Source organism: Dermatophagoides farinae, chromosome 9, assembly GCF_024713945.1.
Source record: "Dermatophagoides farinae isolate YC_2012a chromosome 9, ASM2471394v1, whole genome shotgun sequence".
Lineage (NCBI taxonomy): Eukaryota > Metazoa > Arthropoda > Arachnida > Sarcoptiformes > Pyroglyphidae > Dermatophagoides > Dermatophagoides farinae.
Window position 1 is genome coordinate 3,034,353 of NC_134685.1, and position 19,603 is coordinate 3,053,955.

The 19,603-nt window shown below is 29.9% G+C and overlaps 4 protein-coding genes across 8 annotated transcripts; 1 reads left to right on the forward strand and 3 right to left on the reverse strand.

The window, feature by feature from the left end:
- The first annotated feature begins 602 nt into the window (after positions 1-602).
- Positions 603-2,613, forward strand: LOC124497513 (epithelial sodium channel subunit beta). Its single transcript, XM_075734232.1, has one exon. It carries the CDS (start codon positions 698-700, stop codon positions 2,594-2,596), a length of 1,899 nt encoding a protein of 632 aa, XP_075590347.1. The 5' UTR covers positions 603-697; the 3' UTR covers positions 2,597-2,613.
- Positions 2,614-2,641: 28 nt separating this feature from the next.
- On the reverse strand, positions 2,642-7,189 carry LOC124497510 (uncharacterized). Its single transcript, XM_047061168.2, is given in 4 exon segments — positions 2,642-3,698; positions 3,768-3,854; positions 3,922-5,049; positions 5,051-7,189. Coding segments are annotated over 4 exon segments (3,621 nt in total). The 5' UTR covers positions 6,568-7,189; the 3' UTR covers positions 2,642-2,809.
- A 1,387-nt stretch (positions 7,190-8,576) lies between these two features.
- Positions 8,577-16,252, reverse strand: NaPi-III (Na[+]-dependent inorganic phosphate cotransporter type III). 5 transcript variants are annotated; one of them, XM_075734244.1, is made up of 7 exons: positions 15,904-16,252; positions 14,379-15,240; positions 10,814-11,932; positions 10,498-10,737; positions 10,232-10,414; positions 9,654-10,158; positions 8,577-9,570 (listed from the first exon to the last, which is right to left on the reverse strand). In XM_075734244.1, the coding sequence occupies exons 3-7, from the start codon at positions 11,082-11,084 to the stop codon at positions 9,150-9,152; spliced, it is 1,620 nt and encodes a 539-aa protein (XP_075590359.1). In that variant the 5' UTR covers positions 11,085-11,932; positions 14,379-15,240; positions 15,904-16,252; the 3' UTR covers positions 8,577-9,149. The 5 variants fall into 5 exon arrangements, with proteins under 5 accessions (XP_075590359.1, XP_075590357.1, XP_075590358.1 ...); XM_075734242.1 differs by having other exon boundaries at positions 14,379-15,486; positions 15,588-16,226; XM_075734243.1 differs by having other exon boundaries at positions 14,379-15,486; positions 15,592-16,171.
- Positions 16,253-18,037: 1,785 nt separating this feature from the next.
- Positions 18,038-19,581, reverse strand: Arpc2 (Actin-related protein 2/3 complex, subunit 2). The gene is made up of 3 exons (XM_047061586.2): positions 19,307-19,581; positions 18,417-19,229; positions 18,038-18,334 (listed from the first exon to the last, which is right to left on the reverse strand). The coding sequence occupies exons 1-3, from the start codon at positions 19,372-19,374 to the stop codon at positions 18,310-18,312; spliced, it is 906 nt and encodes a 301-aa protein (XP_046917542.2). The 5' UTR covers positions 19,375-19,581; the 3' UTR covers positions 18,038-18,309.
- Positions 19,582-19,603: the final 22 nt, after the last annotated feature.

The window sequence follows — 19,603 nt, forward strand, 5'->3', positions numbered from 1 at the left end:
TGTTTTGGATGATGAATGTATGTAGTGGTTGTAGGTTAATCAATTGGATTGGTTTTTTTGGCCAAAACAAAAACGACCGATTTTCATTTCGATTTCAAATCAATCAATTTGATTACCTTTTTTGTGGATAGTGGGCGGTTGATTTTCGGCCCAGAAAAATTGTTGATTGATTGAATCAATTCTAGTGGATTTTTTTCGTTTTGTTCTGGTAGTTGCAATAATATTCTGATTTGATGATTTCTGATATTCAATAATTCATTTCATTCCATCGCCATCAATCATGGGTACACGATTAACAACTTTGGGTGCCGATTCCGGTGTTCCGGGTTTCACTCGTATATTCAGCTCTACTGGTATACGGAAATCATTTTGGATAGGTGTCGTACTCATATTCATCACATTGACTGTACGTGATTTGATTGATTTGATTAAAGATTATGTACAATATCCGGTTACGGTTAATGTTCGTATTGCTGATTCTCGTGTATTGCCATTTCCAGCCATAACTATTTGCAATCTAAATCTGGTGCATCGATCAAGATTTTGTGCAGCAAAAAATGTTGAAAAACCAGAAATTATTGAAAATATTCTGTGTGCAAAAATTGGTGATATGTTGAATCAATGTAAAATTTCAAATGTAAGTTTTTTGATTATTTTTGTTGTTGTTGTTGTAGTTGAAATTTTTCTTATCACATAGATGATGGAAGATCTAATGGATCAAGGTGAAAGTATTTGTGGATTGAAAAAAACTTCATCAGAACCAGGTGGTTCGAATACCAATCGCCGTGGACCGGGAAGACGTGGAAAACGACAATTAAAATTACAGGATATATTGAAAACAGTACGAGAAGTTGGTAATGCCGTACGTGGTGATGGCCAAAAAGGTTCCAGTATTATTGATATTTATAATGATTTTCAAGAATCGGTAAAATCAATGGCAGATGGGTCAGGTGGACCATTGGATGAAACATTGACACAGTTGGCTAATTTTCTTGGTTTCAACGTATCGAATAGTCTGGATATTATACCGATGTTGTTTATGAAAGCATTCACCGATACAACTGGCTGTCGACTAGGTAGTAGTGATGTTGGCGATATACTTCCGGATAATATTCGTTTAACGTTGAAAAAATTAACGAAAACATTCATGAATCGTGAATGTCTATTCAAAACACCACGACTTATACGGTTATTTCATGATACATCACAAAAGATTGTTAAATCATTGAATAATTGTACAACACCATGGTTAGAAACGTTGAAATCTAGTGTGAAAAAAGGAGAAACACCGTGGTTTTTTCTGCTGGATTTACTTTCATCTTGGTTAGCTGATTTGGCTAAAAATCGTCCCGAAGAAGCGAAACTTATTGGCCATCATGGAACGGATCTGATTAAACAATGTATTTTTGCTGGCCGTACTTGTAGCCCATTAAAAGATTTTAGCCATTTTTTCTACAATTCTTATGGTAATTGTTACACGTATAATCTTCATATTGATCATTTTAAAGTACAGGATTCACTTTCCGGTTTTACTGGACCAAAATTTGGTCTAGAAATTGTATTGAATTTGGAAACCGAACAATATATGCCAACATCGCGGGAATCTGGTGCTAAAATTGTCATACATGATAGTACAGCAAGAGCTGATCCAGATCAAGATTCTGTACACGTAGCGCCAGGTCTTGTTACATATATTGGTGTACGTATGGTGAATATAACACGATTACCACATCCATATCCAGATAAATGTTCCAATGTATGGCGTGATCTTGGCCTAGAAAAATGGGCAAGAGAATTAAATTATGATGCATATTCCACACAAATCTGTTTGAAATTATGTTTGCAACGTTTTACGATAATTTATTGTGGTTGTTGGTTACCATCATCACCACCACCTAAACAAGATGTACCACAATGTAATAATCGTAAACAAAAAGAAGATGAACGATGTACAGAAGAAATACATCAGATGTATTATAATGAAACGATAAATTGTGATTGTCCACCAAGATGTACGGAATTATCGTTTGAAAAATTTGTTTCAACCGGACAAGAATTACAACAATGTTCGATATTGACAACGGCAAATTTTGGTAATAAAAATAATCCAAATGACAATAGCAACAGCGACAGCAACAACAACAACAACAACAAAGCAGTCGAAATAGTGATCGATAAGGATGATGATTCGAATGATGAAGATGCAGAAATGAAATTGGATAAAAACAATATGGCCAAAGTGGTAATCTATTTTCAATCATTAAGTTATCAGGAAATTACACAATATCCAAAATATACCGTTACAACATTATTGGGAGCAATCGGTGGTATACTAGGTGTTTATATGGGATTTTCATTTCTTGCCCTGTTCGAAGTATTCGATTTATTTGGTCGTGTATTCTGTTGTATTGTTCCATCACCACCACCACCAACAACAACAACAACACAAGAACGAATCAAATCAGCCAATCTTGAACAATTATCATCATCATCATCATCATCACCAGAATATTCAATCAAAAGTCAAAGTAATGAATCATTGGTGAAAACAATGAAATCAATGAATGTTAAATCAAGAATGGTTTCGAAACACTGAACAAAAAAAAAAATCAATCTCAACAACAATCAGTCAATTCAATAGTTTGGAAAAAATTCTTTTTTTTATTATTATTATTCTTGTTAGACTAGGTAAATAAAGTATATAAAAAAAATATTATTTGATTTTGTTTGTTTTTTGTTCAAAAATTCATTTCATAAGCAGAAGGAGAAAAAAATAAATATAAAAAGGCAAAAGTTTTAAATTCAATTCTCAATAGGTATCTGAATCATCATCATCGTCATCGTTATCGTTGGCTATTGTATGATTCTGTTTATGATGATTATGATTATGATTGGAATGTGGCTGATGTTGTTGAGCAGCAGCAGGTAATGATAATCTTGAAATTTTATCACAGATTAATTTTTCATAACTTTTTATAAGTTCCATCGGTGGTAATGATTGACGTGATTTTTGTTGACATTGTACATGTTTACTATTGATTACAATGGAATTATTCACCATTATTATTGATGATGATGATTCATCATTGATTGTATTATTGCTGTTGTTGTTTGAAATATTTTCAGATGTTTGTTGTTGTTGTTGTGTTGTATCCAAAACTGATGTATCATCATCATCATCTATTCGCACCATAAATGTTTCAACAATTGATAAACAAATTGCCGATAAACGTGTTGGCGTACAATAAAGACTTGGTGAATAGCCGAATGAATCATAACAATCCCATGGTGAACCACAAAATAACAGTTCTTTAATCAACGTTGGCATCAATTTTTTCGCTGCCAAATGTAATGGTATTTGTTCATGGTGATTTTTGCCATTTATCAATTTTTCAATTTTTCCACATTGTTTTGCATGTTCAATTAAAATCATTCCAGTCAATTTGGATCGTGATAAACAGGCCAAATGAAGAATATTGTTCATTTCATTATCAACGGCCATTATGTTGGCTTCAGCACAATTAGCCAGAATATAACGTACAATACAATAATTGCCCGAATATGAAGCATACAATAATGGTGTTAGACCTTTTTGATCCGGTTGATTAATGTCCATTTTCAATTCAATCATCAATAATTTGATTAAATAAAAATCTTCAATCGGAATATTGGACATACAACAATAATGTAACAATGTTCTATAGTAGTTAAAGAACGAAAAAAAAATTTGATTATACATAACACCATGAAACCAGCTACCACATTACCTATCAAATGGTCCACGTGAATCAATCAAAACATTTGCACCGTGTTTCTGTTGGATATATTGGATAAATTCCAAATTGTGACAGAATCTAATTTGTAGAAAGAGAAAAAAAAAATTCAATCAATCGATTAAACAGAAAAAAAACAACAACATACCCAGCAAAAAACATTAATGATACATATGATGATTGATTTAGATTTAGATTTAGATAATATTCAAGAATATTTTGATGACATTCAAAACATGCAATCTGGATGGCAGTAAAACCATTACAATCTTTTGTTGTTAATAAATGTTGTAGATATCTATGATTTGATTTATGAAAAAAATTACACAACAAAATAAATGTCTGTAAATCACCACGTTGTGCACATAGATGAAATACATTATGACCACGATCATCATTTACAAATTGTATGCCTGATTTCAATAATAATTGTATTGTATGATGATTTGCACCGATTACAGCATAGAATAGTGCATTACGTTGTCTCTTATCGCGTAGATTAATGTCCACATTTTTATATAATAAAAAATTCACTACCGAATGACCATTTGGACTTAATGATGAAAGCATTAATAATCGTTCTTTTGGCAATATTCTATCAACTATATTGAATAATAAACATAATGATTTACGATCACCAGTAGCAGCGGCAAACAATGACATTCGTATAAATGTTTCTGAATTACGACATAATTCATATAGATATCGTGCACAATCCAATTGTGAACGACGTATGGCCATTTCGAATGCTTGATCACAATCATTGAAACCAAATTGAATTAATTCTTTCAATACATTTGAATGGCCATAATATACAGCCAAACGTAATGGACAGATAAATGAATTGGATAATTTTCTATAAATTTCTTTATCTGATAACCAATTTATATTGATCAAATATTTTAATGCCAATGAATAACCATTTGCAACGGCATAATGAAATGGTAAACAATATTGATCATCAACAATAGAAATATCGGCACCAGATTCAATGAATAATTGAACAATATCGGTTATATTCGATTCATGTTGTCTACATAAATAATGTAATGGTGTACGTCCATATATATCTTGTTGATTAATATCGAATCGAGAGAATGATTGTCTCAATGTTGAACATAATTTTGTTGGTAATGAATCAAATAATAGATCAAATTCATCTTCTTTAAGTAATAATAAACGTATAAATTCGATGCCAACAAAATTATTTGCACAAGCATAATGTAATAATGAACGTTTATATGCATCAACAGGTGGAAACAATATAATCATCATCATCATCATCATCATCTTCGTTAGTCATCGTAACAGAAGCAACAAGTTCATAAAGACAATCCATACTGCCACTATAAGCGGCCATATAATGTGCTGTACGACCATATTTATCCATTGATTTTGTATCGCAAATAACATCACCACTACCAAATTCATCATCATTATCGATGGTTGTTAAAAATTTACAAAATAATGATAACATTGAATATGCAGCCATATGTAAAACAGTGTGGCCATCTTTATTGGTCATGTTAATATTGGCACCATGTTTTCGTAATATTTTCAGTTTTTCTAATTTAACATGTTGAACAGCTTTATGAATTGGTGTTTCTAATCGATAATCACAGGCATTACAATCGGCACCCATAATGATTAATGTTGATATGACCATTTCCATATCATTACAGCCAACATAATGTAATGGTGTACAATTGAATTTGTCCACAACATTTAAATGTTTGGCCAAATTATTTGAATTTGAATGTTGATCATCATCATCATCATCATCATCGTTATCATCATCATCATCATTATTTTTATAATGATAAATAATTTGTTCAACAATAGGATAAACATTTAGATTAGGAAATCGAATCATACAAAGATAATGTAATGGCCAAACACCGTTAAGATTTGGTATATCAATCAAATTGGCTTTATGTTGAATGATTGATTCAAAAATGGGCAAATAACCAACATATGCAGCCCAATGAGCGATTGTATTACCATACAAATCTTTTACATCCATATCGGCACCAAAATTTAATAATGCATTATAAACATCCAGATTTTTTTCCACAATGGCTATATGTAATGGTGTCAATAATGATTTACTTCGGACATTAACATCGGTCTGTCCATGTTCAATCAATAGCTGTATAACGGCCAATTTATTATCGACCATTGCTGAATAATGTATAGGACGAAGACCATATTTATCCTGTACATCAACTTTGGCACCATGTTCCAATAATAATTCGATTAGTGGTAAATTTTTACTATAAACAGCATAATGTAATGCAGTAGCACCAATCGAATCGGTTGCATCAATATTGTTGACATGATCGATTAATAAACGTGCACAATCCAATGAACCCATTTGTGCACAAACATGTAATGGTGTTAAATGTGTCAATGTTCGTGCATTAATATCGGCATTATGTTCAATCAATAAACGTACACATTCAATATGATTATTACGACATGCACGATGTAATGGTGTAACCAGATTATTATCACGACAATTTATCGTATAATAATCAGATTCAAGTAATACACGTAACGATTCATCACGGCCTAAAGCAGCGGCCAAATGTAATGGTGTACGACAGCCACAATCGATCCATGTGTTCATATCATGATGATGATCATTATTATTCTTCATTTGAAGTAATTCCCGTACACGAATCGAATCATGACCAATTATGGCACGTATAATTTCCGGTTGAAATTGTAATACATTATTATTATTAAAACGTTGTGTACGACGTGTATTTTTTTGCATCATCATCATCATCATTGTTGTAGTTGTTGATCAATGATTCAATAAATTTTTTTTTAAGACAATTTGCATATGATGAATGTGTATGAAAATATTGAACTGCGCATCATTAAAACGATGATGAAATGTTGTATTATTGTTGTTGTCGTATTGGAAGGAGATAATTTTTTTTTTTTTTTTTTGAAGCAACAAATTATCGAGATCAAGGCACAGGGGCAAAAAAAATGACCAAGAAACCCGATGATGATGATGATTGGATGAATGATGAGTGGAGAGAACAAAAAAAAAATCGAAATGTTTTCAGTAAATGGAACTCAAAAATGATGATTTGAACATTTGTGCATGGGGGTTGAGTATAATAAAATTTTTAGATGTTAAAAATATTGAGCAATGATGGAAATATAGAAATTTAAAATTGAAAAAAAAGATTGATCATCGTCACCATCACCATCATCGTTTAAACATCATTTTTTTTTTTTTTTGGTCCAACAGATGATCGTTTTTTTTGCAACGAATTTCGATCACGTGATCTTAGGTTCTATTTCTACGTATCCGTGGCGGTTGGGTGGATATGGAATTTTTTTTTTGCATTTCAATAAAAGTGAGGCGGTAATTTTTTTTTTTTTTTGTTATCCAAAATTTTTTTTTTTTTTGACCGATGACATTGTTGTTGGACGTCAATATAAAAACAATTTTTTTTTCTGGTGATGTGTGAATAAATGAAATGAATTTGATTTAAATTTTTTTTTTCTCGCAAAAGAAATTTTAATTATAATTATGAATTATTCAACAAATCTGCCGCCCATTAAACATGGATTCGATAATAATCATCATGTATTGGAATTTTTACAAGAAATTCGTACCATTATTGATCGATTGGAGGTAAAAATTTTAAATCATCATTCATCAATGAATGTTGATCAATTAAAATTGAATCAAATTGATTATATTGATCAACGTCAGATTGATTTATATATCGATCTACTTTATCGTGATGCATTGGCTGATTTAGCAACAACAAATTTTACTTACGATTATGATAGAAGATTGATGGCTGAAATGATGATGATTGATAATAATAATCATCATCATCATCATCAGCAACAACAACAAACAACAATTACCATCACCGATCATAACGGTTGACGATTTGTCATCACCGTCACCGTCACCGTCGCCATCGCCATCAACATCAACATTAACATTATCACCACCGACACCGAAATCATCGCCACCAAAATCATCGAAATTGACCGTTGTAAAACGGAATAAAAAAAATAGGCAATCGAAAGAAATGGCCACTACAGCGACAGCAACAGCAACAGCAAATCCAAGACGTTCGAAACGATTATCCAGTATTCGAACATTATCATCAATGGTGGCTACAAAGAAAAACGCGACAACAAACAAATCGAATGAAGAGAATAATTTGGAACAACAACAACAATCCAAAGAGATATCATCATCATCAACATCAACATCATCGTCGTCATCATCATTAACGGTATCGAAAAAGAAAAGAGCATGGAATGAAATTATAAATAATAAAAAAAATCAAAAACAAAATCATCAATGTCATCATCATCATCATGGCAATGGCAATAATGGTAACCATCTTGATAACAATAATGATGACAATGATGATGATGATGAAAAACGTTTAGCATTAATGTCATTTGCAAGCCGTCGTAATCTATGGGAAAGACGTTCATTGAATTCAAGTTTTAAATATCGTCCAGTGCAGAAACGATGACAAAAAAAAAATTGTTGAAAATTTTCTTATTTTATTTTTGTTTAAAAAAAAAAAAATATTGAATAGAAAATGAAAATAAAACTAATGTGAAAAAAAACGTTTATTGATTATTGATTTTATCAAACAAAAAAAAAAAAAAAAAAACATCACAGAGATCAATAAAGGTAGATGGTGGGTGGGTGGGTGGTTGGTAGAGCGGTGGGAGGTAGACATATGACATGACATTTCGTAATATTTCAAAAAATCAAAAATTCATTCGTACAACAAAAATAGATTTTCTATATATATACAGTAATTTAATTTAGAAAATTTTAAATTATCACACACACACACAGAGAGAGAGAGACATAGAAATAACGTGTGAATTGAAATTTGTTTTTTTTTAAATTTAAATAATAAAATAATCAATAATCGATAATAAAAAAGTTTTTTTTTTGAAAAAAAAAATTAAGTAAATGATTCGTTATCATTTTGTTTGTGTATGAGAGTGTATGTATTTGGTATTTTCAAAATATAATATAGTCTTTAAGGATTCTAAAATGATGATGATGATTCATGATCAATGTAGAAAAAAATGTAGAAAATGATGTCATTTTTTTGTGGGGGGGGGGGAGCAGTTGTTGACATTTTTGTGTATGTGTGTGTGTGTTTGTTTAATTGATTAAAACTAATGCACGTGTTGATTATTCATGCATGTGTAAACAAAACAAAAAAAAACCGATGCAATATGGTATAAGATGATGATAATCATGACGAGCACAAATTCAAAAAAAAAAAATTTGAAATGAATGACGTTATGACATTATGGAATTTGTCATCATTATGGTGAATGAATGAATGAATTGTTTTATACTGTAAACATAAGTATCCACATTGCAGCTGCAGCAAATAATGCACTTAATGGAACTGTTAATGCCCATGATATTGCAATATTGATGAATAATTTCCAATTAACACCTTTTTGGCTATTCATTGCTTTACCAACAAATACAACCGAACCAACTTGACAATGTGTAGTTGAAACTGGTAGGCCAATTTTCGATGCTAACAATACGGTTGAGGCGGCACCAATTTCAGCAACAAAACCAGTACTTGGTGTTATTTTCGTTAATCTTTTGCCCATTGTTTGTATGACACGACGACCCCAAATCCAAAGACCGACTGACATGCCAACACCACCGAATAATAATAAATACCATGGGCTTTCATCTGTTTGTGTACCGGTTTGATATAACATCACTACAGCAACCAATGGACCAATTGCATTACTAAAAAAAAAAATAATGAAAAAATTCAACCACAAATAAATGGAAACAGTCAAATTAATTGAAGCAGATTTTTGTTTGCTTACCTCGTATCATTGGCACCATGAGCAAATGAACTAAAACAGGCTGTTAGAATATGTAAAAAGGTGAAAATTTTTGCCACTTCTGGTTTATCATCATCAACATCGAACGATTGTTGAACATTGTTTTTTTCGGCTATTTCTACATCAATCGATTTTCGAATATTATTATTGTCATGATCATCATTCTGATTCTGATTCTGATTATTATTATTATTAGCCGATGGTGGACAACTATTATCAATGCCACCATTTTCATCATTATTAACAATTGGTGTTAATTTCATTATATCGACCGGATTTTCTTTACTATTCTTCTGTTGATGATGATGAAGATGATGATCCAAATGTTGTTGTGTCATTTGAATGGCTGTATGTGTAAGATTGGATTTAATTTCAAGAATTTTTGCATGTAAATGTGGTACAATCCATATTCGTACTAGAAGGCCAACCACTGTGCCAACAACACAGGCCATTATCAATGCAATCCACCAGGTGATGTATTTTAAAACTAAAATTTAAAAAATTTTAAAAATTTAAAATTCATTTTCGTTAGATAAATATCCATAAAACAAACAACTTACATAATGGACCATTATGAACAATGGAAAAAATGTTAATGAATATGGTGAAACCATAGAAAACTGGCAACATTTTCAGACCATTTTTAAGCGGTTCTTCACGATTAATAATATACCAACGTATAAATAAATACAATGACAATGATATTAGACCGGACATTATTGGACTAATGAACCATGATGCAACTGTAAAATAAAATGAAAAAAGAAACCGATGTAGTGGATTAATTACTATGTTTTCCCCAAACACAACAAACCAACCAACATACCGATACGTATTAATTCTTGCCATTTTACTGAACCAAAACCATGACCAACGATTGAAAAACCAATCATAGAACCAACGATACTATGTGTGCCGGACACTGGCAAACCAAACAAAGTGGCCACCAAATTCCATAATGCTGAACCAAATAATGCGGCCAAATAACCGGCCATTAAAACTTTGGTATCATCATACATTTCCACATATATCATGCCAACACGTATAGTGGATGATACTTTATAACCTAATTTTAAAAAAATGGTCAAACAAAATTAATTCGATCAATCAATCAATCAATTAATCGAACGAATACTACTTACCCAATAATACAGCACCACTGATTTCAAATATTGTTGCCAATATACATGCTTGCCGTTGTGTTAAAACTTTTGAACCAACTGATGTACCAAATGAATTGGCAACATCATTGGCACCGATGCCAAATGCGAGAAAAAATGCCAAAATAAATGACAATATCAATATCCATAATACAGAATGTTGATCCAATGGTTCCATTGTCGATGATATCGCTGTAGTTGATGATGATGATGTTATTGTTGTATAAACATCTTTTAACATTGTCACATACATGATGATGATAATGATGATTTATGTGTTTATGATGATGAATACGAAAAACAAAAAAAAAAATTCAAATGACCAAAAAAACAAAAAAAATTGTCTCAAATTGATCAAATTCTAATTGACGATATTGGCGGTGGTGAGTTGACAAAAGAACAAAATTAATTAAAAGTTTTTTTTGTGATGTTAAAAACAAAAATTTTTTTTTTTTGCACACTGCACACACAGGTAGATTATTGTTTTCAGTTTTTTTTTTCGTTTGTTTGTTCAGCAGACAATTTGAATATTAATCAAATGTGTGTGTGTGTGTGTAATCAACAGCAGTTTAGCAAAAATTCATTCATTCATCGATTCATCGATTGATTGATTGATTCTAGAGAAAAAAAACCAATAATTATATCCTAATTTGAATGTGTGTGTGTGTGTATGTATGTGTATGTATATGTGAAAAGGAAACCTAATAATAAAAAAAAAGTTCTGAGATCTATATTCGGGACAATGATGGTAGATAGATTTTATTGTTGTCGTCGTTGTCGTTGTCGTTGTTGTTTCTCTTCAAATTTGTCAATTTATCGTGGAATGATGAAATATAAATCGTCGTCGTCGTCGTCGTCGTCGTTGGCGGTTGATGAATTTAAATTTGAATTTAATTTTGAATGACAATCCAATGTCAAAGTTTCATGATTATGTATGAATAACAACAGCAACAACAATAGCAGCAACAAAATCGTTCAATTTGTTGGCTAAATTTATGATAAATCTTCATAATTATTCTATTATAATAATATTAATGAACCAGATTTGGATCGTTTGTATTGATCATCGATGTTTATGGCTTAATATATTTTTTTTTATTGCTGGAAAAAAAATGTGGCGAAAAAAAAACAAAAAGAAAAGAAAAGAAAAGAAAAATTAAGAAACAAAATAAGAAAATCAAACTCTACGTGTGTGTGTGTATGTGGGTGGAGATGAAGAAAGACAAATTTCGTTTGATCAAATTAAACAAACACGCAGAGACATATACCATATATATACTAATGTACAGTCAACAAAAAACAAATGATGGCAACAATCGACAATTTGACAAATGAATGGATGATTGACCATTTTTCTTTTTTCTTTATTTGATTTATAACAAAAAAAAAACTACCTCCAAATTGAATGGCATGTAATATAAATCATCATCATCATCGTCATTACAAATCAGTGTAATGATGATGATGATGATTATGATTAACATACATATAATAAATATATATAAATATGGTGTATGTATCCATGCATTCTATTCCTGTTTTGTTTCGATAATGAAATCAAAATTTTTTTTCTATTTTATCCTATTTAAATATTATATTACCGATTACGGATTACGGATTCCGAAGTGAAATGAATTGTGAATGCAAAAATAATCAAATAATAACGGTGGTGATAGAATCAAATTGCATCAAACAACAGTGAGTTATACATTGTTGTGTTTGTGGTTGTTAATTGGCGTCTTTTTTTTTTTGTTCTTTTGTTATTGTAATCTATACATGTCTCTTTTTTTTCTGTCATTAAAAAAAAATCATTAAGAAAATCAAAATCAAAATCAATTATGACCAAATTATGCTAATAAAATGAGTATATATAATTTAAGAAATGATTAAGAACGATAAAAAAAATTTAAATTACCATCCGTTTGACGTATATACGACGATAATTAGTTATTTACTGATTTCTTTTGGTGCATTTTCAGCATTTTTTTTTTGTTGTTTGTTCATGTTCTAGTTATATTTGTTTGTTACCCCTGGTACACACACAAACTTCAATCATAATAAAATGAAAATATTTTCTTTTTTTCATTTTTGATTAACATAAAGAAAAATCGATTGTTTTCAGATATAAATAAATCGATTGATTCAATGAATGTCGTCATGATGATGATGAAAGTGAACCAAACGAAAAACCAAAACAAAAATCAAATTGCACTAAAATGAAATGAATTTCATTCGAAACCAATGGTATCAGGGACAAAAAAAAATCCAAAAAATTTTTGTACATTGAACGCATATCGATCGAGGTTGATTGAATGCAAAATGGAATGAATGGAAAATTCTCATGCATTTTGTTACGAGGAAATGAATGAGAAAATTTTTTTTTTTTTCGTTCTTTCTTATCACCATTGATTTGATCGATTGATTGATTTGATGGGATTTTTCAGCAAAAATTTTTCATTTTCGCTTTCCCATTCATTTATTCATTTATTTTTTTAATGTTGACAAAATGACATCAATTTAGGTCATCATCAATATATGGAATCGGTAATTTTGTTTGTTTTTTTTTTATTTCACGGCCACTGGATGAAAATAGTACCGGCGATTTGTTTTTTTTTCTTGAAAATTCAAATTTTTTTTTTCGTTTGTTTATTTTTTTTTTTTTTTTGAAAAATTAAAATTTTAAAACCTCTAAGCATCACGGAAATTGGTGATATTTAATCACATGATGATGATGTGAAAAATGTACATTCGATTGTGAACAAAAATCGAATGTTTTTATTTTTCATTTTCGTTTTATCACTTGATGATAATATGATGATGATGATAATTATGTGACGTGATGATGATGATGACTGAATGAATGAATGAACTAGATTCGGATCAAATTTTGTCTTTAGTGACAAAGTTTTTTCCATTGAAAATTATCAGAAACCAAAAAAAAAAATCACATGTCAAAAAAAACGGAAACAAACAATTTCTCAATTTGACTCAAACGGTGGTGGGATGTAAATAGTAAACGCCCATATTAACCCAATGGAAACAAAATGAATAAAATTCGAAAAAAAGCACAAAGGTCGACAGATCATCATCATTATTTTATATAAAAAAAATCAATACTATCGATCACCAGATCAAAAATTTTTCCACATCTCAAGAGACTATAGGAAAAAAACCAAATCAAACAAATTGATTTTGACTAAAAAAAAATGATAAGAATGAAAAAAAAAATTTGATAAATTGAAAATTTTCCAAATTCGGCCAAACTTTATTTTTCACTGAACAAAACAAAACAAACAAGCCAGTGTTGTTGGTAATAGAATTCGAAGTTCTCTCTCTCTCTCTCTCTCTCTCATTCATTGTCTCTAAATAGATAAATTCATCATTGAAAATTCTAAATTTAGAACACTGCAAACATCAAACGAACGAATAAAAAAAACGAAAATTCTAACCTCGACAAATTCTTTATATTTCAATTCTACAGAATAACAATTTTCAATGAGAAAAAAAATACAGAATTCACAAAACAACAAACAAAAATGCAACTTACCTTTGTTGTTTTTCCCTAGGAATGATCTACAAACCAAATGTTTGAACCATTGGCAGTGGCAGTGGCAATAGCAGCAACACTAGCAATCAAAGTAATCGATTCTTGTTGTTGTTGTTTCATACAGATAAATTGGCAATAATTAAAATCTTCATGAAGATCATTATGACAATCATCAATCATGTATGTTTTTTGATTATTATTATTATTCGACAATAATAATAGATTCTTCATTGTTTATATAGAATATAAAAATTGTAATGAAAAAAAAAATCAGACTATCCAACAGAATATTATTGGTAAGTGGTCAATAATAACAGCAAAAAAAAATTTAAATTCAAACAAACAAAAAAAAATCTTCAAACGCACAGCGATTGAAGAAAAACAATGATTTGCCGTGAAGCACGTGTTCAATCGAATTGAATGAATGAATGAATGAATGAATGGATTCTTCACAGTTGAACAACAAAAAAAAACGAAACGAAACAGTCGAGATTCGAAATAAAAGTCTGGAATAAATTATTATATTGTGGATGGATGGATGGATAGTGGTCGATGTATATATAGACGAAACAAAAAAGCCAAACGAAGCAGACATACATTCACCGTGTGTTTGTGTGTCTGAATTTACTAAATTGAATCAAAGTGAATTAAACTGTTGATGATGAATTCATTGGCAAACAATGAACAAATAGGCGTGAATCTTTTCAAAATGCCGGCTTGTAATCTTTTTTTTTCTATATAAATTGTTTAAGTTAAATGATTATGATCATCATCATCATCATCATGTACAAAATGGCTGAACCTTCTAATTTTTTTTTTTTGCTTTCTTCTTGATCATTATCCACAACACACATTTTTGTAACTTGGCAGATGATTTAAGGAGGCGAATAGCAACACACAAAAAAAATGAAGAAGAAAATCATTCGTTTACCCATACATGATGATGATGATCATCATCATGATCATGGTGGTGGTTTTGGTGTGCCATTTCAGGTTGTGGCAAAATAAAGAATGTGTGTGTGTGTAGCACACAGCATACACTAAATGTATACATGCACTGAAAGATTGAAAAAAAAAATGAATATATCGAAAAAAAAACCGGGTGATACTTGTTGCCAAGATTATTATTACAACGATGATGATTAAAAAAAAAAAACTTTATGATGATATCATTTTTTTATTTTCTTTATTATTATTATTATTACTTACTTACTTTCCGGTTAATAATAATGATTATATATATTTGATATTAAAAATCGAACCATTTCATTGTACATTGATTGATTTGGATGTAATAAACAAACAAATCAATCAAATTGAAATCAATAACAAGAAAAAAAAATTGTCAATTCAACAATGAAAAAAAAACAACAAACAATTTTAGGGTAGCTGTGTAGCAAGTAATCATTTTCATTGTAATTGATGATGATGAACATATCATCATCATGATGGTGATGGTTTTTTTTTACATTCAATGACAATGATGATGACGATGACAATTGTTGCTTGCTGGTTGCTTGCTTACTTGTTTTCAGTATATACCGTTGATGATTGATTTAGTCATCTTTTTTTTTTTTTTTTTTGGTTCAGGTTGACATTTTTCTATTATTATTATTTATGAATTTAAATCTCGAATGTTAAAAAAATGATGAAATGAAATGTCACAGTTTATCCGACAAAGAAGGAATATGTGTGCATATACATGTATAATGCGTGAATACACATACACAAAATACGTATGGAAAAATTTTATTCGAAATTTTGGATTTCTGATGCTAATGATGTTTATGATTTTGGATTTCTGATGCTAATGATGTTGATGATGATCACTGAAATTGATGAATTTAATCAAATGAAATTATTATTATAAATGTGATATTTGACAAAATTTGGCCATTCTTTTTTATATACGCTGATTTTGTTTCTGTTGCTCTCATTATTTTTTTCATTGCGCGCTTGATTTATCAACCGTGTATTTGTGTGTGCCAAAATAAACGAAATACCATAAAAATATTTGGTATATATCTAAATGAAACGAATAATCAAAGTACCGAGAAAAATGTTTTTCGCCTGATATCAATGACGTTCATGATTGTGTGTGTGTGATATTTTGATAATTTTTTTTTTGTTTCATATTTGTTATTTCCTTCAATCAAAACGCGTGCTGAAACCATACATTGATCAATAAACATTTTCTTAATGGTTGATCGATCAAAGTTCGATCAATGAGAAAAAAAATCAACAAATACCACAATGCCAATCAATGTAATCAATAGATAAATTGGCGAAAAAAAAACATCATCATCATATTCATCATCATCATCGCCAGAAAAAAAAAATCTTTTCTTTTTATAAAAAAATTCAATAAGAATGTATAAATAGATGGAAAAACCAGCTCATCACTCAATATGTCCTCCAATTGAAATGAAATGATTCAAATCAATCACAGAATATTCCAAGGTCCAATGCAAAAAAAAAAAAAAAATTCTCATGGCCATGACAATGGCATTCGTCTATCTTGTGTCCTTGTTCTTGGTGGCCAATCATCATTTCATTTGAATGCAATGAACCGAATGTAAAAAAAAAAATAGTTACGGTTGAACGATATAAAATGGGCACAATTCAAGAATTTATTCAATTTGATATCGAGGACACAAACTCAAAAAAAAATTTGGTTCAATTTCTTCTTCTTCTCTACCATGATCATCATCATCATCATCATCATTAATAATTTTGCTTACCAGCCAATATGATGATTAAAGAATAAAAAATTTTTTTTCTTTTCATCCTGACAACAACCACACACATAGAGCATCAATCAATCAACATTATCATCAGTACATACCACTTACCATCGATTTATATATTATGCATATGCATATATAAATTTCTCATGCGGTCAATGTGTGATTACATCATCATCATCATCATTTTATCTAGGAATAAAACTTGTTATTGCCGGTTCTTCTCTTTTAATTTATCTAAAAAAAATTTTTTTTTTTGTCTGTGAGATTGAGATAAAATTTTTTTTTTTGTTGCAAAAAAAAGAAAAGAAAAAATGTCCAACGACTCCGAAGATGATGATTGTGCTTGTTTTTTCTTTTGAAAATTGAAAAAAAAGAAAATCTGACGACTGATGAATATCATATCAAGCACTAAGAAAATATAAATAAAATTCCCATTTCCAAATTGAATTGAATTGAATATTTATTTATGATGATTTAATTTTGATCATCATCATCTTGGAATCTTATCATCGATATATATCGCGAAAAAAAAAAATTTTTTTGTCAACGTCATAATAATGATGATGATGATGATAATTTACATATGTGTGTGTGTGTGTGAGTGTGATTTATATTCATTTCAAATTTAAAAAAATCACCATCACCATCATTGAGAAAAAAAAATACCGGCCGGTTCAATCAAATAATGATGAGGTGTCGCTGAATTATGGTTGGTGGTTGAAAAAGAAAATTTTTCTGCCAACCATTGCAAATATCAGTCAAAAACAACAACAAAAAATGATCAAAAATCATTCGATTCGAGTGATTGAAATTGAAAAAAAGGTGTTTGAACTTTGAAATCAATGAGTGAATGGAAAAATGTCATTGATCGAATCGAATTCGGAAGAAAAACAAAACACTGACCATTATTCATTTTTGTTTTTTTATTTCAATTAAATAGAAACGAAAACTTTTTATTTTGATTATCGATCAATTTAGAAACTGAATGGTAATAATAATAACTTAGTAGTAGGAGAATAAAATAATGAAAACAAACAATTTTTCATTCCATGCGAAAAACAATAATTTTTTTAAAAAAAATGATGATGAATATTCTGTGATTCTGTGAAATATAAAATTATTATTATTATTGCTGTTACCATTTTCATGCCATCATTTCATTTGATATTCCACATGTTGTTTGGTTAACGGATGTTCATGATTTTTCCCCTAGTTTTTTTTGGCAAAAAAATAATAAATAAAAACCAATAAATATGTTTGATTGATTGATTGATATATTTTGTTCACTTACTTAATATTTCGTTTTTCTTTTTCAATCTTTTCTGGACGTGCACGATTCAATACTTTAAGAAAATCCGATGTTTTTGCACGCATACGTGAATGAATGTATGCTTTTGAACATTTTATATGATAATGAAGATAATCACGAAATGTGTGTATTAAATTAATCGTATTATCTCGATTCGATTTACATGTATGACGTGGAAATAGTACAAATGTAATATAACCAATATTATTGCCAACACGTGCATCCGTATCCTGTAGTTCACGTGGTGGTTCACGATGTGAAAATAATACCTGTGGTGCTGTATGTGATGCTTTTCTACCTTCTTTAAATTCTTGCATAAATACTTTGCCAAGAACAATATCATCTTCATCTTTGAATGTTGTACTAAATATGACCGTAACACGATCTATTTGTGATTCAACATACATTGTTTCATCATCACGATAATGGATAACAGCACGTTTTGTGTCTTGTATATCGTTTTCTTGGAATTCAAAATATTTTTCAAATACCGATGCAAAACAATTACGTTTCAATAATGATGCCTTCTCTATCAATGATTCTTTATCCGTTGGTAAATTATTCAGATCATATAATAATGTAACATTATAACCCTTTTCCGGTGGTTTCAACAAAAAATCACCATATTCACGTTTCAATAGATCATCTGCACCATGTTGTTGTAATTCTTTATAGAATTTCAATGAAATACTGATACGAATTTTCGTTTTATCCAAACACGGATTGGAAATATGATACAGTACACCATCGAAATCGGCAACTTTTACCTCTACGGAATCGGCTTTATTGTTTTTCCTTTTTTTTCAAACGCAAAACAAAAGATCAAATTTTAAAAGTAAAACAAACAAACGAAAACAAAAACAAAAACTTACTCATATTCAGAAATTTTCAAACGAAGAACATCTTCAATTATTCGATTATTGAATTCCAATAAAATCATTGTTGTTTTGTTTTGTTTTGTTTGCACGAAAATTCTTTTCAATGGATTTATTATTGCAGCAAATTTTAAATTAAATTTGTTCTATTGATCAATGATTTGATGGCTCCTCGAACAATACATAGAGAAAACGGAAAGAAAACAAAAAATGTCGCGTTTCACTTGACAAAAAATCAGAATTACATTGGTAGCAATCAATGATGATGATGATGATGATTATAAATCAAATGGC